This window comes from Mycteria americana, chromosome 18 (genome assembly GCF_035582795.1).
Source record: "Mycteria americana isolate JAX WOST 10 ecotype Jacksonville Zoo and Gardens chromosome 18, USCA_MyAme_1.0, whole genome shotgun sequence".
Taxonomy (NCBI): Eukaryota; Metazoa; Chordata; class Aves; order Ciconiiformes; family Ciconiidae; genus Mycteria; species Mycteria americana.
The window spans coordinates 3,019,560-3,043,278 of NC_134382.1; the positions used below are offsets into that span (position 1 = coordinate 3,019,560).

General features: G+C 43.3%; 1 protein-coding gene across 12 annotated transcripts in view; it reads left to right on the forward strand.

Annotated features, from left to right (window-relative positions):
* Nucleotides 1–23,719, forward strand: part of EIF4G3 (eukaryotic translation initiation factor 4 gamma 3) — a 149,200-nt gene that overhangs the window by 61,579 nt on the left and 63,902 nt on the right. For 6 of the 12 annotated variants that reach the window (XM_075520558.1, XM_075520563.1, XM_075520555.1 and 3 more), the window contains 5 exons: nucleotides 7,814–7,909; nucleotides 9,313–9,426; nucleotides 13,145–13,177; nucleotides 21,709–21,888; nucleotides 22,460–22,574. In XM_075520558.1, the coding sequence (XP_075376673.1) occupies nucleotides 7,814–7,909; nucleotides 9,313–9,426; nucleotides 13,145–13,177; nucleotides 21,709–21,888; nucleotides 22,460–22,574 (538 nt within the window). The remainder of the gene's footprint in view (nucleotides 1–7,813; nucleotides 7,910–9,312; nucleotides 9,427–13,144; nucleotides 13,178–21,708; nucleotides 21,889–22,459; nucleotides 22,575–23,719) is intronic. The other 6 variants (XM_075520553.1, XM_075520554.1, XM_075520556.1 and 3 more) reach the window with 3 other exon arrangements.

Here is a 23,719-nt window from a genome sequence, read left to right on the forward strand (position 1 = left end):
GTGAAAATATGCTTTTATGCATTATTTGAGAGGGTACTGTTTAGAGAAGCCTGAAATGAATAAATTTAATAATGCAGGCTTCTCCATCATCGTTTGTAATATTTGCAGATGAGCTGGTCCTATATATTAGAGATAGACATTACAGGTACTACAGATTTTTTTCCCTACCATACTCCAATTATTCTCACTATACAAGTCATTGCAGACAGCAGCTTTGAAGTCTGCCATGACCCTGTTCTGCTGACTGCAGGGCACACCAGGGAAAAAAAACCAAGATGGATTTGAATCATCTAGTTACAAAAACAGTAATAAAAATCAACTATGTTCGAAAGCAGTCCTGGAGCTGAGTAATGTCATGTTTGTGTTCAGATGCGGGAACTAACCTGAGGTGGTTGCAGCACAGGTTTCCAGGTGTTGTAGTGACATTGGTACAGGTCCAAGGGAATGCTTTTTGATGTGTCAGGCGCGGTTCACTCCTGCAGGATTCCTGTGAGCTGTTTTGGCACTTATTTGGCACTTTCCCCGCAGGACTTTATTGCTTGTACATGCAGCCATTGGGAGGGCTACTGAAACGATGGAGGTGTTAGGTTTTTGTTGTGCATTTGTCACCAAGGTGGGTGTTTCTAGCTCAATAACGTAACCCTGAGCAAAACTGAGACTGGAGGGGCAGGGAGACACTGAGGTCTCATGTGGCTGTTTTGGCTTCTCATGGTGTTGATTTGTGAGTGCAGGTGGATTAAAAGATGTAATTCTTTGCTATCTGAACTCTTCCCGCAGGTTGCTAACTCCACGGTGAGGTAGCTGAATCCTGGGCATCTCCAGAGATGCCACCATTGAGAGCTCAGTAACTTAGTTTAAAAGTAATTTATTTTGTCCATTGCCAACTTACTAATTTTAGGTCCAAAGCTGCTTCACCTCCAGTTCAGTCACCTCTGCTGCAGGTGCTGCAGCCCATGGGAAGACGGCAAGTGAGACAGTGAGAGCAGGAACCTCTCCATCCCTTTCACTTGGTGCTACCAGTGTTCATAAGTCAACACCCAGAAGGAAAAATGAGCCTTCTATTTGCAGCATGTCTTGTAGGCTGCAGTTGTAGGAGATTCTGGGCTGTTCTTGGATGCTCTGGCTGTAGCTGTTATCTCTGCCTTGCAATAATATCGCTTTTCATATCAGATTAAAAAAAAATCTTGCTGTAATTTGGAAGTTTTAAACACTTTCACAGTCACTTGAAGCCAACACCACTGTTGAAAGAGCACAGGAACGGGAGCAAACCGCTTGGGTTTGGGGGAAGACAGGACAGCTGCTTCTGCTGACACCGTGAGTTTGTGCTGATACACACCTTTCGTAAAGTTGAGGCTATTCAGAAACCAAAGCTTGAGGAAAAATAAAAGTGCTGGCTTTGTGGGAGGGGCAGTCTGAAGAATTGCTGTTCTGGTGTGCACTGGCCTGTGGGTGAGTTTATTAGGTAGAAATGAAGATACAGGTTTTAAATTATAATCCTTTTACTTTTTAAGAGCTGAATGCTGAGATTTCCACTTACTGGGTACTGCATGGTTGCAGTCGTTCAGGTAATACAGTGATTCGGTTTCAGGCTGTGGGAGGGCAGAGCAAACCCAACTCAACAAATAAACGATGATTCAGAATTAAAAGCCGCATCCTTGCTGGCACCATCCTTCCACACTTGTGAACCAAGTGATGGTTTATGCTGCTGCAGGGGATTTTTTCACCTGCATCCGAAGCCAAAACTCCTGCCGTCCAGGCCAGTGACCCAGGAGAAAACTTTCTAAGAGGCTCTAAGAGCAGCCTCAAGGGCTGGTGCATCGACATAGCCTGTCCCGCGTTCCCTGTTGTGGTTTTCCTTGAGGCAAATAGTTCAGCAGCTGCAAGGAAAACCGAGTCCGGTTGTTAAAAATGGGGATGAAAAGGAAACACCCGTGCAGTGATCTTGCCGATAACTCTTGTAGTGCTCTCTCCTGTACGTTGCTCCAGGGGCAGCTGCATTTTGTGTCAGGTAGCTTGTATAAATAAGAATTTATAAATTTAGGGACAGGACCTCTCAGGATAAAGTACACTGAGTGTTACTCTTAAGTGCCCGCCTGGTGTAGCTTTAATCAATATTTAGCATTTAACTGGGTCAGTGAATGTCTTGGTAAAAGACCACTGTCGTGCAGAAATAGGTTTACATCCAGAGAAGCGCATGTGGTTTTGTTTGGGGGTCGTTTGGGGGCAGAGATGGATTTTGCAGCAGTTTTCCCCTATTTCCATCTGATGCACGTTTTTGATATTTTACGTCTCAACATAAAACAGTTAAAAGTCATCTTGAAAGTCCATGCGGTGACACTTTCAGTAAGCTTTTAGCTGGGTACTCTCCATTCGTGGGTGTAGTGATCTGAGCACTCAAACGAGATATAAACCACTACAGCAAGGTACCTTCTTTTTTTTTTCCCCATGTGCGAGAATCGCATTGCTTTCTGTTGTGGCCACGCACAAAAAATGGCCTTTGGGGTTGCTCTGGGATAGCCGAGGGCTGCCTTTGGCCCCAGCATGTCTCGTATTGTTATAAAATGTTTTGCTTATGCTGTCATGTTCCTCCCAAAGAGATTAAAGCTTTTTGCTGGTGTTCAGCAGAGTTTCAGCTCGCCCCGGACAGGAGCGTGGTTGCTGTGTTGGTGTTACTGGGAAGTAACTGGAAGTCCAAAGGTTTTCTCACCCAAGGTCACAGTGATAGCAATGGTAATAGAGCGGCAAGCTCCTGAGTCACGGTCATGTGTTGGAACTACAAGACCATTTCTCCTCCTCATATGTAACTTCAGTAAATATAGACCCAGCCGAACTTCTTCCCGAAGTCAAGAGAGGATTCAAGAAACGGCAAGAGGGCTTAACCCCTTCCCACGCCAAACCCAACTGCGCTGCTGAAGGCAGAAAGCCCAGCAAGCGACACCTTTCTGCCTGGGGATTTAAGAGTTTTGTTCCAAAAAAAATTTTCCACCGGCTGCGGGAGGCAGAGAGCTGCGTGACTCAGCTTTTTCTGAACCTGATGTGTGTACTTTGCCTGTTTATTCCCAGTACAGTCAGTACCAAGGGAGTCATGTTACGCAGCAGGCTCAGTGTTTATTAACCAGCTTGGGAACTGATCTAAGAATAACTTTTTTTTCATTTGTTTTCTTGGTAGTGATTATTTTATTTTTTTTTTGCTTAGCGCAGTCAGCAGCCCAAGATGGAAACTGCACAGAATGGGATGGAAAGGGTTTTCCCCAGCAAGTTGCAGGAATACATAAACACACAACTACTATTACCTTCCTCCCATGAATAGCCACATCTGAAATATAAAATCACTAAGATGAAAGCTTTAAGGGAAGCAAATTGCTCTGCCTCGAAAGTGGAGCAGCTCAGCAGCCATCCGTTCTGTTCCAGCTCGGGGTGCTGCAATTATTTGAACTTCAGCAATTTCAATGCCAGCATTTAGATGCTTCTGAACCAAAATTTTTATACAGATTGATATTTGCTTCCCTGCCTTCCCCTCCGTGGTAGTTTATTTAGGGGATTTTTGGAGCATTTCCTCACCGATCTCTTCATTTGCTCACCTCATCCTCAGCACTTCAGCCACGGTGCATAAAAGGCACATATTTCCAGCATGACTGCATGTGATTATATTACTTTGTATACCTATTTAGATGCTTGGCACAGAAAAAAGTCCTTTTGATAGATAAATAGATGCAATACTTTTAATCAGCTGACTTGTCTGAAAAGCAGTGGAGTGCTGTGATTAATTCTGTTGGATGTTTTGATAGTTTATTTAGGCTACCATGTACTTATATGTGAACTTAGTACCTGCAGAAATTTATAAAGCACTTTTATTCCTCCCTCCCCCCCCCCCCCCATTACAGTTTTAACACAAATACCAGTTCAGGCACACCTCTGACTGGTTTGAAGCATGCCGAGCAGAAGCATTTGTTGTTGTGTAATAGTTGTGAAACATGTTTATTTAGGTGATGTTTGTTGTCTTCAGTGGGATTTGTATTGCACTTGTTCCTCAAGGCTGCAGTTGTGAACCTAGCACCCAGAGCGGTTGTCTGGGTTAGAAACAGCACTGGCTGTCCAAAATTACCTTGTTTTGATGACAGCTTGATAGCAGAAACCCTTCAGTGGCTGCTACTTAAGCCTTCGTATGCTTTTTTTCTTTATTTATAACTTAATGCTATAGTTACTCTGATAGGGTTTAAATACTAAAGCAAATTTAACACTAGATTGCATCGTCTTGCATTTGTCTCTCAGCCCTGCTAGTGTCAGAAATGACATCTGTTATCAGTGAGGTGGCTGTCTTTGGCACTGTATTTAAAAATGCCTGCTTTACAGTCTTTCTGCTAAAACTCATAGTTTTTTAGGCTTAGTGATAGCTGCACTTCCTTTCTTTCAAATTTCCCTTTGCTTGGGTGATTAAAAGAAAACTTGGGCTCTTTTGGAGGTGGGTAGGGACTTTGGAGGCAGCATGGAAGTTATACCAGACTTCGGCTTTGTTCTGTTGCATGCAAGTTAAGCCTGAAGAAAACATGTTTCATGATCCTGAAGAAGGGGGAGAATAGCGGATGTTTTCCTCTCTCTTTGCTGAGATGCTCTGGGAGCAGCAATTGAAACTGTCTGGGGTAAGGTCTCTTCTCTCGAGACGCAGAGCTGGAGGCACAAGGAGCTGGTGGTCAACTGGTCCACTTACATGTGAGTGTTCATCGTATTTCCCGACACAGTCACCTACCCTGCGTGCTCGCTGCTGTCTGGTAGGATATGAAGAGTAGCATCAGGACCCTTTGCGAGGTGCGTGGACGGACACAGAAAACCACTGATCCTCCAAGGGGAGAAGCCTTAATCTCACGTTGGGTAGAGATCCCAGATGCAGGAAGTCAGCAGCAAGATACTACAAATGCAGGACAACTTCTCTAGGTTGTGGACAAAAAGATACCAGAATTTCCCCGCATCTTGTTAGTGCTCAATTATTCTACGCCGTGCTGCGATCGCTCATTGCTATGGTGTCATTACTGCTGCGAGATATGGTACATACTGTTTATTATACAGCATTGACACGAACAGCTCAAGCAGAATCACACTTGTCAAATAAAAGGGGAAAATATTTGATGCTGCATCTGACATCTCAAAAAATTAGAAGACTTCTTGCAAATTAGTTGTTAACATGAATTAGAGGTTTTGCCAGTGGTAAGAAGGGAGGGAAGCGCTGGCTGGAGAGTATTAGACCAAATGAGCTCCGGGAGAGGAGGGGCAGCAGAAAACCTGCCCTGCTTACCTGCCAGAGGTTGCTGCTTCCATAGCAGGAGCCAATTAAAACATTTAATTGCTCTTGAACCAGAGTCTTTTCTGCTGTATTGATATAAACTACTGCAGAACAGCATTCTTCAGCTGAATATTCTACCAAATGTGCTTTGACATCCTAAATCACTGCAAAGATCTAGTGATATACTTGGAGATGTACATTTTCATCATCTCTCTGACTCGAAAAGCAATGTGAAAGTCAGGTAGAAAATAACAGAACATCCTGCCTAGTCAGCTTGGATAGTAGGAACACTCCTTAAGTGTCTGTGTATTCGTGTTTAAGTTTTGCTCTTTAATGATCAGTTTGAGTGTGGTCCCAAAGTAGAAATAGAAGGTATTGCAGCAGTAGGTGTTTGCGATGGGACTATTTTTGGGCTATGCTCAGTCCCCTCATCCCCTCTGCCACATTTTGGGGTTTTTTTTGTTTGGTGTTTTTTTTTTTTTTTTTCTGAGACTGGAAAATTCCTTGGTTGGATTGTTTCTAAACTATATTTTCATTTACCTTGTATTACGTTTTGATCACCAGGAGGGTAAGTGGGGATTTTATGTCTAGGGATGAAAAAGAAGAAAAAAAAGAATAACACAGAGACCCCAGCTGTCTCCTAGACACTCTGCAAGGCACAGGACACCGGTCAGTGTGTGCTGGGGCACTCGGTGGTAGATGTCTTTCAGTGATCAGATGTACTAGGTGCTCTTCCAAAATAAGACACATTCTTGCTCCAAAACCATCCTACATTTGCTCATACTGAAAGGGCTGAAGAGGCTGAGCTGTGGGTAAGGTCTGTGACTCTGCTGTAGGACTGAGCCTGGGAGGTGAGATGTAAATACATGCTTTACCCAGTGGCATACTACTATGCCCACTTTATTTTGTTAGAAAAACTCTTCTTAAATTGCTTTCTTTTCCTTAAAAACATACATCCTTCATCTCGTAAGGACTGGTTGACTCTCCCTTGAAAGCCAGAACATGCCTGATTATACTTGGCGTAGTCTGCTAATTCAGACTTGGAAGCTTTGTAGGCTTCAGGGGCTGAGTTTCTTTCTAGAAACAGCCCGTTATGTGTTGTTTCTACAGCGCTCCTTGAGCTATTTGCCTAAAACAGAGCTTCAGGCTTTATGCTGGATCACCTCTCTTGATAGCTAAAGTTTTATAAGTTTCTTTTTTCTTTCTTTAATACAAACAGGTTTGGCCTACCAAATACAACTTAGTTTTATTGTTTAAAAACTTAATTATTCAAATCAAATATAGCACAGCTCAAATCAGAGATACCCTGAAATGTGCCTGAGGGCTGGTGTGGTGAAACCTGTTCTCTCAATATGACATTATGGTCTGAAACAGTTCCCTTTGTTCCTTAGACCTGCTCTTAAATTTTAATGCAAGGGCCATGAAATTCAAAGATGAGAAGGGATTCTTCAGCAAGGCTTGCAGTGTGAATATATCGTAATTCTGTGTACAGAGAGGTATTGCAATGTTTTTAAGCATATCCTCTCCCGTAATCTGTCAAGTGAGCCCTAAGACCTTCTCCCAGAGGAGACCCAAGACCTGATGAGCTCCTTTATTTATCAGGTAGATGTGGTGGTACGTAGCCAGGCGGTTAGTAGGGACTGTGGTTACCGTTAGTAATGCCAATATCGGAGCTGGCACCACAAGGGCTAGACAGTGGGGGGGGGGAGCTGAGGAGCTGGAGAAGTGGCTTGCGATGCAGTCGTGCAGGAGCTACAGGGCAGCACGTAGAGTTTGGGCTAATTCCTCTTGAAAGCGAAGGCTGTTGCAGGCTAGTGGCTGGTTTTTATGCTATTACAATAATAAACTATTTTTTAAAAAAAGTTATTATTTTGTTTAAAAAAAAAAGGAAAAAGGTGCTCTGAAACGTTATGTCTAAATGTCTGGTTAAAATGCGTAATCGGCATGACTCTACAGCTCCAGCTTATTGTTACTTTGGGCAAATAACATGGGGAAGAGCATCTGGTGGTATAAATTGTTATAGCCCATTGAAATCAGTGTTACTATGACAAATTTACACAACCCATGATCTGCCTTACATCTGTAATGATTTTGGGCTGTTTCATTGTGTTGCAAATGCTTTAAAGCAGCGGTGGTTTGTATTAAATGCATTTGAGCTTGTTTCTTGTTGTTTGTCTTATTTTGGAGGATTTATCGGCAATACCTACAGTTCCAGCTTTCATTGGAAACAGGTTCAGAGGAGGCTTTGGGAAAGCGCGTGGCCGGGGATTCAGACAACACAGGGTTTCAGTGACACGGTGTTGCGTTGACGTACCTCTTCGCTATGTTTTCCACTGCGGCGCTTGGGGAGCTTAGGGTAGTGTCGATAAATTGGTTGGGCCCTTGACGGAGAAGGCTTTCTCCATCGCGATCACCTATGTCGTCTTTATCTCAATGTTAATCGGCAGTCCATCTGATAACGTGTCCAGTTCCTATCTTTTGGGATTAATCATTTGGTACACTCATTTTTTATTTACTTTTCTTGTTCCCTGGCAGGCTCCTTATCCCTCAGGACAGAATGCAGCTCCAACCACATTGGTGTACCCTCAAGCCCCTCAAACAATGAACACCCAGCCTCAGACCCGCTCACCGGTAAGGGAACCCATGTTTGCATTATCTCATGTTCTTTCTTCCTCGTTTGTGTGTTTTTCTGTGTGTATGTGTGTGTCTATAGCACTTGGCCGGTTCTCTGGAAAGCGTGTTTTACTGAACTGGAAGCACGTTCCAAATGGCAAATCTTGATTGAATTTTTAAGACGCTGTCCTGGTAGGATAATTTTCCTTTTAAAGTGGCTTATCAGAAAAGAAGCGGTGGAGGGATTCTCATCTATGTTCAAATAACACGATTTATTTTTAGCATAGTTGCTTTCAGGTTCACTTCATTTTAGAGTTTAGATTCATTACCAGAATCTTTCTCTTTTCTTCATTTTTTTTTTTCTTTAAGGAAGTATTTCATAAAGTGATAGACCAAAGATCAGTAAACAAAAGCAATTCACTGCAGCAGCACTCAGTCTCCAGTGGCCTCTGGGCATTACTTCCGAATCAGTGCCACTGGATCAGTTCTAACCATTTACTGCCTAGCACCCTGTAGGTGCTTACGCATTTAACGTAGAGCTTCTGTGTACCCAGATCTTTTTGTGGTAAGCCCCTTTTTCATCCAACGTTAGGTTTGATTGTCCTCTGTAATCTTTTTTTTTTTTTTTTTTTTTTGGTGTGTGTGTGTGTGTATTGTAATACTGCTCTGCTATTGTAGGACTTCGGTTCCCCAAACCAGGCTCTTTTTGGGGAATCTCTGCTCATAGTGCAGTTCCACACAATGCTAGGAGACCCTCCTAGGGCATCAGATGCTTAGCCCAGCTTCTGGAGGCACAGTAGCTTACCATCACGGTGTCTCAAGCCTCAGTTAGCCAAGGGAGCAGCAATTCCTGCACCTCTTGTAAATCCACATCTGCGTCATAACACTTTCAGGTTACCTATAAAACCACTGCACCGTTCCCAGCACTCTTCTCTTTTTAGAGTAAGATGAACGCTGCTGAAGCGTGGCAACTGAAAGCCTCCGAGACAGAAGTCTTCTGTTTGTCCACATAACAGGTATATATATATATATATATACAGGGCAAGCTTTCCCCCCGTGTGCAGCCGCACCGATGCGCTTGCCCCGCTTCTGGAGGTTTTGCCTCCAGGGGATTCACAGGAGGGTTAGTTCTGAGGCCCGTTAACCTCTGTGTTGATGAATGAGCCAATTAACGCCAGTTTTCATGAAGTTTCTGTGATGTGGACAGCTGTGAATTTGTAACTGGACCCCCCCCCCCACCTCCTTAGTTCCCCGTTCTGATCAGTAACACGGGATACTGATGGTAAAAAACCTCTTTTCTCAGTAAGTATAATCATCATCTTTATCTTTAATTGTTGAAAAGCACAAATAAGTTTATATGGTTAGAACTGGAGCAAAAACCTGACTGAAGAGCTGCATCTCTAAACCAGTTTTTTTGACAGCCCAGCAGAACAGTGCCAATACATTGCACAGACAACTGGAAGAGGAGGAAGGTTTTGGAACAGAGTCCGGTTTACAGGTCCCTGGCTGGAAGAGGCTGGATAAAATACTGCATTGTAAGCAATATAACAAACTGTACTCCTTCTTGCAGGCAATTGTGCCGATGGCACTGTTTTTATTTCTTCCTTTCTTTCTTTATTATTTTTTTTTTTACCACATCTTTTTTGTTGGCTGATCTACAGAAATGCACTGATTTTTGCTTCTTTGCTAAAAGCATGAGCTACCGTGGCAGTTTCTGCCAGGTTAAGTGGCGACACAAGGTCCAAAGTTGAATTGCAGTTGGGAGGGTCTGACCTGGTGTAGGACAGAGACCAGGGTGACTTTGGGCTTGCCGCTCAACAGATGACGTCTGCAGGAAATTTGGCCGGAAAATGTATTAAATTGTAGGGTTTTGGCCCCGTTATTGAGGAGGGAAGAATTTGTCTGCAGTTGTCAGCCATTTTTCTTTTTTTTTTTTTTTTTTTTTTAACTCTCCTGTATGCAGTTTTTGCCATCCGCTCTGCTAGTGACCATTTCCACCCCCATTACTAAAAGCTGCACCCATAACATCTCATTCCACCTCCCCACCCCAAAACAAATGCAAGACTAGCCTGGTCCTGAACTACTCTTGCATTTTGTTTTGGGCTTGATTTACCTTTTTTTTTAATTGTTATTTTTTAATTTAGTTTTTTAACCGTCTTTTTGGTGGTGAGGGGAGGGTGAAGAGGGGACGAGGAAGGTGGCAGGATGTCTTTGCCATCCCTAGGCTTCGGTAGCACAGTCCCGTCTGTCACGCAGCTGGTACGGCTGGTGTGGGTAGGTAGGCTGTTGCACTAACGAGGTTGATCCTAACCCCGCTTCCTCGAGCAGCCAGAGCTTCCTCCATCCTGTTTCTGCATCCAAGGGCCATTGGCAATTGCACGGTTCAGGCTTTTCTGTTCCTTCCAGAACAGCTGCCTTTGCAATCCAACTGGCTTCATGTTTTCTCCCTGTTAGCATCGTAGCGTCACTCCGATAGCGAGAATTTCAAAGTGCAGCTCCAGCCGGGGGAAGGAAAATGAAATCAGAGTCATTCAGCATTACTGAAAATTATCCGTTAGCTCTTGCCGATGCCAGCCCCAAGCACCAGGTGATTTTAACACAAACTGTCCAATTCTAGGAGGTCTGCCAAAAAAAAACGTGATCGGAGAGGGTGTTTGAGCGATCCAGAAGTGGTTATTTTCATAGAGGCTTGAGGTGTGCCAGCTCAACATCAGCAGATAGAGAACGTGCCCCGCTGCCCGCAAAGCAGTGAGCAGGACCGTAAAGTATGTGGGTGGCAGAAACATTGGACCCAGGTTTCATAAAGAAGTTTTCCTTTCTATCTACTACCTTCGTCGGACAGAGAAAAAAAACCCAAAGTGTCTATTTTAATCCGAGCCAGCAGTGACTACAGTTTGTTCTGTTGCTTACAGCTACTAATAGGAATAAATCCTATCAACCTGAATTATTTAAAAAAAATAAAAATTAAAAAAAAATCAATAGCCAATGGTGACCAGTACAAAATAGATTAGGGTATTTTTCACTAACTTTGAGGTTTTATTTTATTTCTTTTTTTTTTTATTCTTGTAATGCATATTACTTTTCACCATGGAATATACTTTAGCTTCTTAAGATATAAGCTTCCAGCTCTTGTTTTAAACACAGTGAGAACAAATCTTTTCTGTGGAACAGTGATAAGAGCGGTACTTTGGTCCTGAAATTAAGCAATGCAAGGTTTTTGCACCCCATCGTTCTCTTTTTGATAAATTTTTTTTCATTGGTGTATAACATGGAGTGTGTAGCCCTGCCGGAAGGGCTTGTGTCAGCCCTTCCAGGGTAAGCTTTGTTCCTTTTTCTCAAACACAAGACATTTGAACTGTTTTTGAGGAGTTCTTCCTTTAGGAAAATAAGGACTTGAAGTGTATTCACGTCCCGAGACTCGTCCAGGTGCCCATTTCTCATTGCTGTAGGACCCATCGGCAGAGCCACCGTACTCTTCACACCCTGAGCCTTGGGAGGATGCTGAGAGTCTTTGAGTGCTTCTGTCCTGCGGTTGCTATTAAAAGAGAAATTTTAGCTCTTTAGTCTTACAAGATGATCATGCTTTGCTTTTTTTTTTCTTTAACGTAAGGCTTAGGTAGAATTTTCAAGGGTGGGAAAACTCTATTTGGTGAACCAGTGCAGGTCATTCTTTATGAACTCTTGTACTAGAAATAGTCTGTATGTGCTTATTTTCTCGTTTCTGAAGGTATTTATGACTTTTCATCCAAGTGTCACGATGAGGTGAAGGTAGAAGGAATATATAAACACCAGTATTAGTGGACTAGTTCTTGGAAATCGTAAATATAGGCAATTAAAATGTTTATAAAGGAGAAAATCAGCTGGACCAGTGAATATTTCTACTTTGCTTCTCATGTTTGATGGCATTAAAATAGCTGGGAGGTAGGACTGCAAGTGAACCCCGGTCCACTTTTTCTTACTGAAGAAAACTCTTATGAAGAAAATCAATAATTAGTAGCCAGTTTTGATCACTCTTCTCAGGCAGGCAGTAAAACGTACTGAGTCCCTGTAGTCTGAATGAGCAGAGGTGGACTGTACTGTGTGCTTTGGCACGTGCCATATGTTACTAAGCCATCACAGCTAGCAACAGGTAGAGGCATGCGGTGGGTAAAAAGCCACCATGGGATCTAGTTTCATTTGCTCCGTTTAATTATTGGAGCTATTATCAATAGATTTATCTGCTCTCATCGTGGAGCTCTGCTGATTACACTGAGAATTAAGGGTTTAAAGACCTAACTCGGCTTCTGGAAGAGGATACCTTGTCATCTTTATTTCTATTTTCCATTTCTTGCATTCATTTTTATTTCTATTTTAACAATCAGTTACTTATTGGAAAGTGCTTTTAATGTTTACTGAGCATGTTAAATTCTCATTACTTTCCTCCGTGTGTAACCCAAGTGGGTGGGAAGTGATTTAGTAACCTGAGCTCAGGGCTGGGAACCAGGACCTCCTGTACTCCAGCCAAGCTCTACCGCTGATGCCTTCAGCTCCCCAGGGACATGACGGGTTAACCTGTCTCCTTCGCTTTCAGATGGGGGTGACAAATCCAACTCTTTAAGGAGGGTTATACTGTGGTCATTATGGGGAAAAAAAAAAACAAAAACAAAAACAAAAAAAAAAGGGCTGAAAATGAAATTGCACTGTGTGTACGTGCAAAGAATTGCTGATCTTTGCCTTGCAGGGAATTTCCCGCGGCCCCCTCGCCGGCAGGACACTAGCTGTGCCTACCTGGCTCTTAACTGTGCTCCAGCCATGAGTCTCCATCCTCTGCTCCCACCAAATATTTGGAACGGCTCTGAGTCCAGCTGCTTTAACCATTTACCTCCACCTTAAACAGTTTAAAATCTCCACTGCTGCTTTGTTTTAAGTTGGTTTTGGGTTTTATTTTTTTTTTCCGCAGGCAGGATAAAGAGTGTCTGCATTCATACACTAGAATGCCTTTAAAACAACTAGCAGCTTTGGCTGTTTATCTCCCAGCTCTCAAGCAGCACACTTCCCCCCGTAGTGATGTTCACTCGTTATATCTCAGTACCTGTCTGTCACTGTCCTGCAGCAAAGCTTTTGACTGTTTTGTGTTTTGTTTTTTGTTGGTTTTTTTTTTTTTTTTTTTCTTGTGGGTTTATTTTGCATAGAGTGTGACATTTTGGTTTCGTTGTGGTGTTTCTGACTCTCTGTGCCTTTCCTTTTGTGTTTGTTTCTCCCGCCTTTCCTCAGTTTGCAGCGGGGCCTCGACCTGCCCATCACCAGGTACAGTACCCTGCCCCTTCATTATCATCCTAAACTAATTGGCTGGGGGGAGGCGGGTGGTTGGAGGGGTTCACCCACTAACTCAGAACCAAGGCTCGCTTCGGAAACCAGCCCCATTAGTAGATACTAGCACATGCATAACCCCGCTAACAAGCTGCCTGCAACGCAGAGTAACGCTTTTAATTCTCAATTGGTGTCACTGCACTCATTAACCGCCCCACGTAACGCTGTTTCCATAGGAAAGGAGAACCTGTAGAGATCGTTGCCAGGTATTCGGGAGATTTGCTTGCCTTTTCAAGTTGCTAGAAACTTTGCTGACTATTTCCCAGACTAATCGGTAGATTAAGCTGCCTGAGCTGAAGATGTCAATGAGAACCGGGTGTTCACATCCCTGAGAAAATCCTACTTTTCAAACTCAGAGCAGGGCAGATGACTTTCCAATTCATACGTTTCTTGTGTGATACGCCTGGTTATCTGCTATCATTACATTGCTTAATGTTGGTTTTACTCGCTCTATGAAAGCCACACATTTAGAATCTTTGTAGTATTCCTGTTGCATGACTTGGACTTTGTAAGGAACCACTTAATTAAGAAGAATGAAAATTAGGAATAGCTCTGGCTCATGGAACTCATGGGCAGTGCTTATTAGGGTGGCAGAAATACCCAGAGGACCTCTTCAGCGTCAGGACAGATGCACAGGTCCCTTCTGTCCTAGTCACGGTGTCCGAAGTTGTCTTTTCTATCAACTCCTACATTCATCTTTGCCAAAACCCCAGGGACTGATTTTGCTGCTTCTTGTAGCTTTTGAGGGGACAGAGGCTGATGGGTGGAAAAAAAGAGGAGAGGCATGACAAGTGCAGGAAAGCTCTCCCAGATTTGGTTGTTTCCGTGTCACTCTTCCTTCTCTTGGCTTGGAAGGAACACGTTGTTTCCACCAAGTTAATAGGGGGGGAAAAAAAAATCCCATTAACTCCACTGATGTTGGGACAGGGGCTTAAGTCATGGAAGGTTTGTTCCAGGAGAATTATTTTGTTCTCACTTCACTCCTGTTAGTCTGAGCAGTTTAATACTGTAGAGATGAGTCCCTTTGGGAAAGTACTGTCTCAGGAGAGCAGGTAAGTGTATTAAGTGGGCACAGACACCCAAAAAAGCTGATGATCTTTGTTCCTTCCACCTCAGAGAGCAGCATGGAGGCAGGCGTCCTTCCAGAGCAGGACAAAAAAAAAAAGGCTTAAAAAGTGGAATGATGCATTTGCACTCGTTTGCTTGCAGGCAAATGTCATGTGTGAGAGAGAGAGAAATTATTTTTGTGCGTGGCAAGGGATTACATTGACAGGGGATGGTGGAGGAATGTTTGCAGGATGACTGGGCAACGTAGGGAACAGCAGAATTAGTATCCTGTTTAGATACTTTTCTTCTTGACCTTAACTTCAGGTCTGTGTTTATATTACGCGATACCAAAAAGGCATCGCTGTTCATAAATTTGTTAGTTTTTTCATAGGTCATTACTAAGGCAAATTACATATGCAGTGTGAGCCATTTAATATTCTCATTTAAATTACTGAACTCGCTGCGAGCAGATTTGGGAGCACAAGTCTCGAGGCAGTACAGCCTTGGAGGAAACGATTTCAGCGCTTGATGGCTTTACTGGTACGACTCTACCACCAGTCTGTCATAACTTGATGTAAAACTTTCTTTTGGACCCAGTTATGACCCTGCTGGCAGGTTAAAACTTGTAATTTCCAAGTGTTTTCCCGATTTTATCACTACATATTTAACTGTGTTGCAGTTAGATTTTTTGACTCTGTTACATATGAAGTCTGCTTATAATTATCTGAGAGAAGCTGTCACTGATAGAAAAACATTTCAGGCTTTATTCCCGGTTGTATCTGTCACGCGCTGGATCAGGACAGGCGCAGAGAAACCTGGGCTATAGATGTGCTGTTTATTTCTTTTAATCCAAACCTCAGTCTCCGCCCATGGTGTGGATTGGGGATGCAGAGAGGGATTTTTGCTGCAGACCCGTGCAGGAGGGTCACGGCTGTTGAAGCAAATTCATCCCAAACCCCAGACTTAGAGGGTTCTTGAGACCAACATAAATTATTATTCTCATGTGGGAAACCTTCAACATGCTGGAGTAGTTAAATTGTGTCACATAAGCAGCAGGCTTTGAGATTTTGTAACCTAAAAAGTACTAAATAAGTAAATCGAGCCTAGCAGTGTTAATATTTGTTGCAACAACATAACGTGCTCTTCTAAGAACTGGGCAGCAAGATGAGGGTTGCAAGGAGTCCTGTGTCAATCCCAGTGGGATTTTATTAACATATGCCTCGTATTGATTCTGTGTCTTTTTCAGTCAAATAATGGATTGTTCTTTAATGTTATTTCCGGTAATTATTAGATCTTTAAAGTACTCAAATTAGCATGATTTAAGCACCTGAAGTTGACTGGCGACTTTATAAGCAATTTTTTTCGGATGGGAATGCCCGCCCTGGTGATTGATAGTCAGTTGGTGCTATAGAAAGCGTAATCAAACTCCGCGTAAGAGAGAATATTAGAATGAGATTTAGGATGCCATACTAATAGTGGCTGAAGTCAAATGAAAACAGCTGCAGTGTTTAAAAGTTAAGTTAAACGTGTTTAAAAGTTTAACTTAAACTTAAAAGTTAAACGTGTATTAGTAATCCTTGATTCCAGTAACACGACTACCCGAGAAACCCCTGAAAAGTCTTTCTTTATAGGAGTAAGAAAATGGGCCCTACGCAGCGTTTTGTGGCAGTAGTTTTAAACATACTGTCCACTTGTGTTTTTCTCAAAATGCTGTAGCGGACTGAGCCACCACCCTGCCTGGGCTTGCTGCTCTCTCCCACTTCGTGCACGGAGCATCCCTTTTTTTTTTCTTTCTAAGTGGGGCTCTTGAGTGACTTTGTTGCTTCTGATCCTCATGAAGCGCAGTTGAAAATAGCAGTTTTCTTCTAATCTGAAGTCCACAATGTAGAATAACCTTTAATTTAAGAAGTGACTTCAGGAGCATATGGGTTATTTTAAAATGGATGCTCAGAAGAGGCCAGTGTAATTAAAAACAGAAATAAGAACAAGTATAAACTGAAATGTCATAGTTCCCTTTCTGACTTATAATTGTATTTGAGATTATTTTACTGGTTATGGCAGACTAATTTTGTTTGAGGTTGCTGTTGTAGTTTGTTCCAGTTTTAGCTTGGGGTTACTCGAGTTCTTTTGGGTATAGCTTATACAACAGAAAACTGGGTTTGGCCATGTACTGTTGTTAAAAAGCCTTGTGATTTGGAGAAGTCGGGAATTTATTCCCTGAGCTGACTCAAGACTACCCATTTTGGAGCTTTTTGGAGTATCTCGAGTTAGGAAGCAATTGGAAACGGCTGCCAGAGTCGCTTCTCTGTCTTCATCCACGAGCATGGAAAGGAGCTACCAGTTTTAAATCCCATGGTTGACCCAAAAAGGGGTTTGTCTGTGTCGTCCATCCGTCCGTGTGTTGTTCCCCCCCCCCCCCCCCATTTTATCATTTAGTAAATAATAAAGCTGGGAAAGTCTGAGGCAGGGGGGAGAACAAGTCTCACGTTGTGCCCAAAGGGCTGCACTGGGTTGCTGGTGGCCACTGGGGAAGCAGGGTGTGGACCTGTGGACTTTCTGCTGCAGCTCCTGCTCCTGGCACCAGGCCTGGCACCTTGCGTCTCAAGGCTGCAGCTCCTCAGCTGAGCCCCGGTGCCTGTGTTGAAGTTCGAAAGATCAAATATAATGTGCCGACTTTCACCTGCAAGTAGATGTGGTTCCTGCTGTATTGCCTGTGCAGACACCTCCTCCTCCCCCTTCCAGGTCAGGGCCAGGTTATCCCACCAGCCTTCTTGGTGGGACCGAAAAGACTGAAAATTAGTTACAGGGCTGTCTCAGGGTATGAGAAGCGTAACTGAAGCAGAGAGCTCGGATGTGTGATTTGATTTGATAGCACTGATGACAACTTGCTGAACTTTCCTTTTGCTTCCTTTCTCCGCAACCTTCTGCAGGGCTTTATGGACCCATCGCAACTGCCAGCCTTGATCCGATCTAGAAAAAAATGGACGGGTGCCTATGCACCTTGTGTTCGACGGGCAAAGCTTAGCATAGATTTGTTTTCGGTGCTCTTACCACAAGTTTATTTTTCAGTGAGGCTTTTAGAGTACGGAGGGAGTGCTCCACAGACATTTCACTGGAAGTGATGGCTTAGAAATACAGAGTAAATAGAAAATCAATTAAAATGCAGTGGTGGTTTATCAGAAGGAGGTTGGTGCTCTCTCTGATCATTGATTTTTCTAGATGACAGCATCTTATCTGGCTGGCTTTCAACAGACTTTTGACACAGGGTCATGCAGGGAGAAAATTACACAGGAGAAGATGATGGTAAATAAAAGGATACCGGGCCGTGTATGTATAAGTGACTAAGAAGTAAATGGTAGCGTAGTGCTGAGAGGGGTAGGCAGGAGGTTAGTAGTGAGTTTCCTTAATATTAGTGTTAATTAGTCTGGCACAAATAGCAGGTATGTGTCTGCAGCAAACTTAATGAGTGCAAAGCTAGAAAATGTGGTTAGCACAAGGATGCCGTGCAAGGAGGACTGGTGTGATGGAAGCAAGGCGTAACCCAGCATTGCAAGGTGCAAGCCCTTATACTTCAGTGCCAAGGAGAAGTTTTTATTCTGTAAAGCGGGAGCTCATCAGCTGAAACCACCTGTGCAATGCAATCTTTAGATAAACCACAAAAGTTATTTCCAGGTGAGATAGGGAGTTATTACTGCTGTATTGGGAGGTACTGGGGAAGCCCTGTCTGGAGCGTGTGTGCAATTCTGCTTTTTTATTTTCCAGACGGACTTCCTTGAGCAGGTAGATGAAGGGTTGCTGAGACGATGAGAGCTTATTAAACAGGCTAAAAGAGTGGAGTTTGAGGCAGCCAATAAAAGCAATGTCTGAGAGGGGTTTGCTTGTGCTCTTCTGTAAGTATATTGGGGGAGCAATCCTAGGAAGGAGGAAGTCAAAAGACCATAGTACTCAGTAGTACTGACTCCAAGATGATCCAAGAAGTCCCTCCCTAACAGAGTTGGACAGGTCAGGGATGGGACTGTGACTTGAGGACCACAGCTCAGGCCCTCACTGGTTCCTGAATGACTGTGTAGCAAGTTTCACACTAATTTGACCATCGTTAAACATAGCAGGACTTAATTTTTGAAGGAAGTAGTCAAGGAAGGGTTGACGTAACGCAGGGCTTCTATCAGAAGCCTTGCTGTGGCCCAGGGTACCTTCATTCTGGTCCTGAGTGGTTCCTGTATGTTCTCCACTCCAAATCCTGCACTTATTAGAAGAAATAGAGACAAATTATCTGTTTTTCCTCTTTTTAATCTCCTGGTGTTCTCCCATGGGACATCATTAGTGTTACTTGAAAATGTCTGTGCGGGCATCTGTTTGACCTTGCAAGGCAAATTTTTTAGCAAATCAAGTCAGAATAGTGAAACATTTCTAAGAATGACTTTGAATATTGCTAGCTTAGCTTTGGAGGGACAGGAACAAGGATGGAGCATGAAACAGTTTGCCAGCCAGATGATACTTGTTTTGAACAGTAAAACCCACGTACAAATCAGATGCACAGTGCTCTGATGATACCTGATTTCCTTGAGAATTTTAGTGTTACTTGCAGGAAGTGGAATAGCTAAAAGTGATTCAAACTTTGCCAGAGATCTCTCTGGTTGGCACTTCCAAAAGCTTCTGATGGTCTTGTTGCTTGGAATAATGGATCTGCTTTTCTTCTCGCTGTGTCCATCTTCCTTTTAGTAATGAAATCCTCCTCCTTTTTTCTTCATCTCCGGATTTGAGCTACCTCTGCGATGGTGTGGGCAGTATAGAGTGTTTTTGAGAGGCTGGGTTTTTTAACCTAGCATTTCCTCATCGGATGTCCTCCTTCTGCTGTAGAAGAGTTTAGCACTACCATGGTGGTGTTTAATGCTTGATGGAAGAGCAAGCCTGTGCCACGCACCACCCGTTCTGGTGCACAGAGCGTGCTTTCCTTCCTTCTGCTGCGGCAGGAAAGAGAGCTGGCTTGTGTTTCATGAAATGGAGTTTCTTAGGCACTACTTCCATCGCCAGCAATGGAAATAAAAAGCTATCCATAAACCAGGAGCTTCCGTCGCTGTAAGTTGTTCCTCAGTGGTTTCAGTGACGTTAGCAGCAGCAGCAACTGGAGGAGCAGGGTTCACATCTGTGGCTCGCACCGGTGGAGGACTCCCGTCTTCTACGGTAAAGGCTTTTCCGTGCTGCCCTGTGGATGTAGTTACTGTCAGTAGAGAGGCAGGTCTTGCTTCAACCTCCAGCCCATTTTCAGTCTGCATAAAGACAGAATCGTGGTGGCTATTGACTTTGTCTCCCCCCCCACTCTGGGGAGACTTCTGCTGTAACCTGCTAACAAATTAGAAATAGTCATTATTCAGTAATTTGCAGTGAAAGAAGAAAGGACTCTTGCACTTTTTGGTGTCTTTGGATATTGAAAAATTGCAAACTCTAGTTATTCTCACCATAAATTCAGTGTGTGCCCTTGTTTCATGCAACACTCGTGTATTTCCCCTGCATCTAGACAGCCACACAATTTTTATTAACGCAGGAGCATGGCAGTGTGTTGCTGTACTGGTTTTCTTTCTGCACCCTCACTACCAGACTTTTCTCCCCAAACAGTTGCCTTCTCCTACTTCAGGTCACACTGTACAGCGTGACAGTGACAATTTTTCATCCAGATTCACAGGGCTGGACGTAAAAGCATTGCGCTCATCTTAATGGTATCTGGATTTCTGAGATGGGGAGTCATCCATGGCTTTCCTGGAGAAGTCATTTGGTATGGGAGCAGCTTAGGTGTCATAAAGTCTCACCAGAATGACCATTTTAAGTTCATTGTCATGTCAAGTGTAGAGGCATCACAGCTTCCTTCCGCCCTACTCCATTCTCCGAATGCCGAGGCAAATAAGCCCAGCTCATTCTTTCATTCCTTAGTGGTTACCACTCTCTTTTCTTCTCACCGCTTATGATGTGGTTGCTCGCAGACTCTTTGCATCGATGCACTTCATCAGTCAGCAGTCTTTGATGTGATGTATGACGACCTAATTGTTGTTATTTTTTTGCTTAACAATTAAATGCGTAGCATTTCTTATCCTTCTAGTCTTGGTGCAGAAGTGGAGACCAAATCCATGATTTCAGCAGGGGTTTCTGCTTTATCTGCTATCTCTGTATGACTGAAAGAGACCAGAAAGGAAAAACGTTTAATGTTTTAGGAACAGGGTAAACATGAAGTCTTTCTGTAGTATCATATTTCCTGTAGTTAATCATGGTTTGGGGTGGGTTTTACTTTTCTTCCCCCTCCCCCCCACCCCCCCCAACTTTTCTACTTCCATATAAAACTTTTCTAGATGAGTTTCTGACCCCTGCCGTGGGATTCTGGTAGAAGAGTCCTTGGTACCAGTTCAGTGTCTTTTTCTTGCTGTTCCTCTAAGAGATTAGTCAAAGCAGGATAGAAAGATGAATGGAATTGTGTGCAATTAGGGTGCATGTTATATCCTATTCCTTCCTATTGATCTGTAAGCTGTTCCATTGGCTTTCTTTCTGTTTCCTGCTGCTTTCTTGCTTCGTTATTGAAGGGAGGATTCAGACCTATACAGGTAATTTTAACTCCTGGTTCTGCATGGCATAAGTGTCTCTATCACTTGTATCATTACTCCGTTAGTGAATGCGTTAATGTCTGATGCATATCTTACCGACTGAGTTTCAAGATTGCAAAGACTCCAGAGCAAGGTCTTCCAGTGCCATGAATGCCGCTCCATACCGTGGATGCTGATGCCTTTCCCAGCGCGTAAGGGTTGAGAACGGAGCGTGTACCAGTGGGTTGCTTGGTTTCCTGGACCTGGTCCATCTGCGTGGGGCATCACTTCATGCAAACGTGGTAGAAGAGTTTGGTGCCACCCTGGAAGAGGTTGCCACCTTTCTGAAAACGGAGGGCAAGACAAGTCACGCGGCTCAATTTGTATAAAGGATAGGCATGAGGCACCTCCAGCCTTTGTAAAAATCTGGCTTTTTAGCTGTTCTGGAGGTAGATTGGAACAGTTGCCTCGATCTTTTATTTCTCTAGCGTATTTATAAAGGTGGCTTTTTTGGCAGTCAACCCCCCTTATAAAAATATATTTGAGAAATATAATTTTTCTAATGTTCGCTCTGAAAGTTGAGCTGTATAATTCAGTAGATACAAACTAATAATTATTGGAGTTTAAAGTTTCTTACCTTTTTCTACCTTGTAAAATAGAAGGCTATAGCATGATCTTGCTATTTACAGATAAACAGAAATTGTCCTGCAGTTTTCTGAATGCGTGGCAACCCTTTGGAAGTACTGTTATAATTATAATATTGTAATGATATTTCAGGGTTTTTTCCCAGAAAGTCTGACCGGTTCTTTGTTTTCTCTCCTCTCTCCTTCCTCTCTCCCTTCCCTGCCATAGTTTTTTCAGAGGCCTCAGATACAGCCTCCAAGAGCTACCATCCAGAACAGCAGCCCTTCCATTCGTCCTGGTGCGCAAACGCCGACTGCGGTGTATCAAACCAACCAACACATCATGATGGTTAATCATCTGCCAATGCCCTACCCGATGCCTCAGGGCCCCCAGTACTGTATACCACAGGTAAAAATACGTTGTCCAGCCCCTAAGGAACCGCAAAGCAGCGTTTGCTCCATCTGGATTTTCTCAAGACCTGCCGCAGAGTTGGGAGGGAGGGGAAATTAAGCTGGTAGTTGCATATTTTGCCTCTGTGCTTTTTCTGTATGAAGTATTTGTTCTTCTGTGCGTGGAGGCAGTAAGAATAAATTACCTTTCTAGTTTTTGAGGTCTCCTTCAAAAACAGTGTGAGACTAAGCTCCTGGAAAATGTTTAGTGCTATAAATGTATCTAAATTGACTTAATAGCTCTACAATTACTCTAAAACCTTGGGCCTCATAAAAACACAATATTGCTGAAATCAGGGGAGTGACTGGTTTCTATTCAGCCCTCATGTCCTCCCTGTCTTGTCTTTAGATGACATAGCTTACCTTTCTTACTTTTTTCAACAGTAGCATTTCTGAATCTGTAATTAATTGGTTTAATAATCAGATCCCTATTGATCTGGGGGGGCCTCGATTACAGGTTCTGTATGTAACAGCATGAAGATGCCCAACTCCTTGTAAACTGATGGTTGTTTTTTTTTTTCCCTTCCTAGTATCGTCACAGTGGCCCTCCATATGTCGGGCCCCCACAGCAGTATCCTGTTCAGCCGCCAGGACCAGGGCCCTTTTATCCCGGACCAGGTCCTGGAGAATTCCCCAATGCCTACGGTAAGTTCTGCTTGGAGATTTCTTAAAAAGTATTTTCTGGGTGTGTTTTTCTGTTGTCAAGCTGAAGATTTATAACACCGAAATGGATTAGCATTTGTTTGAACTTCAAATAGCTGCTCAATTTGGTTGTGTCACAGCCCTTATTATTCACTCCTGAAAAATTCACAATAACAGAGTATTGTTTGTGTGAGTGCTTAAGGAAAGGCTGCAACTCACAGAGCTACCCATAATCACATGTGAACAAGAATAGTGGCTATTTGTTATTCCCTGCTCGATCATTATTATTTATTAAGGTATTGTGAATACATCTGGCAGCCCTGGTTTCCATTGAGCTATGCCCTGAATATGTTCACAGCAGTACAGCAGTTAACATTTCTTATCCCTGCGTTCCTTGCTCGGTGTTTAGTGAGGGAAAAGAGCGAGCCATGTGGTTTGATTCACTGGTCTTATGCTGCAAAGATCAAGTTAGTCCAGTCGAGGAGTTTGTAACCCTTGCGCAGGCTGAAATTTGCCCTTTTAATGAGCAACTCCTGGTCTTGCCTTTTCTCAACCAAAAGGGTTGGGAGATTGCCCAACGTTGTTGTGTGCGCTGTGGTGGTTTGGCATGCTGTATTCAGTATATTTGGTTGACTCCTCCAGGTATTGAGCTTCAAAGCTGCACCTAAAAATTCAGAGGCTGCATGTGCAGTGCTGGGCATCCCTCCTGTCTGCATCTCACCGGTCCTTCACTCCTCCAGGACCTCACAACTGCCTCTCATTGGGGTCCCAGTTTGCAGACCCCGTGTCCTTCGGTGTCCCGTGACGCCTCTTCTTTTGGCAATCATTTTTTACATAAAAGTAATTAAGTCCTTTCTTAATCATTTCCAGTGTGTTGCCATGTACAATGTATGTCATACTTACATCACAGTCCCCTGTAAGGTTTTCTGTGGGATCTGTATTTTGATATTTAAAACAAATGTGCTTCCGCAGGCTGTATTTGAATGAGATGCAGAATCAGGTATCTTGCAGTCATGTATATCGCTAGTGGTTTTTTATTTCCCTTCCCTTGCTCATTTATGGGAGCATTTGAAGAATCCACCAGGATGATCCTAGTCATCACCCTGTTGTATATTTTTTTAAAGGGTTTTCACCTCTCGATATTAAAT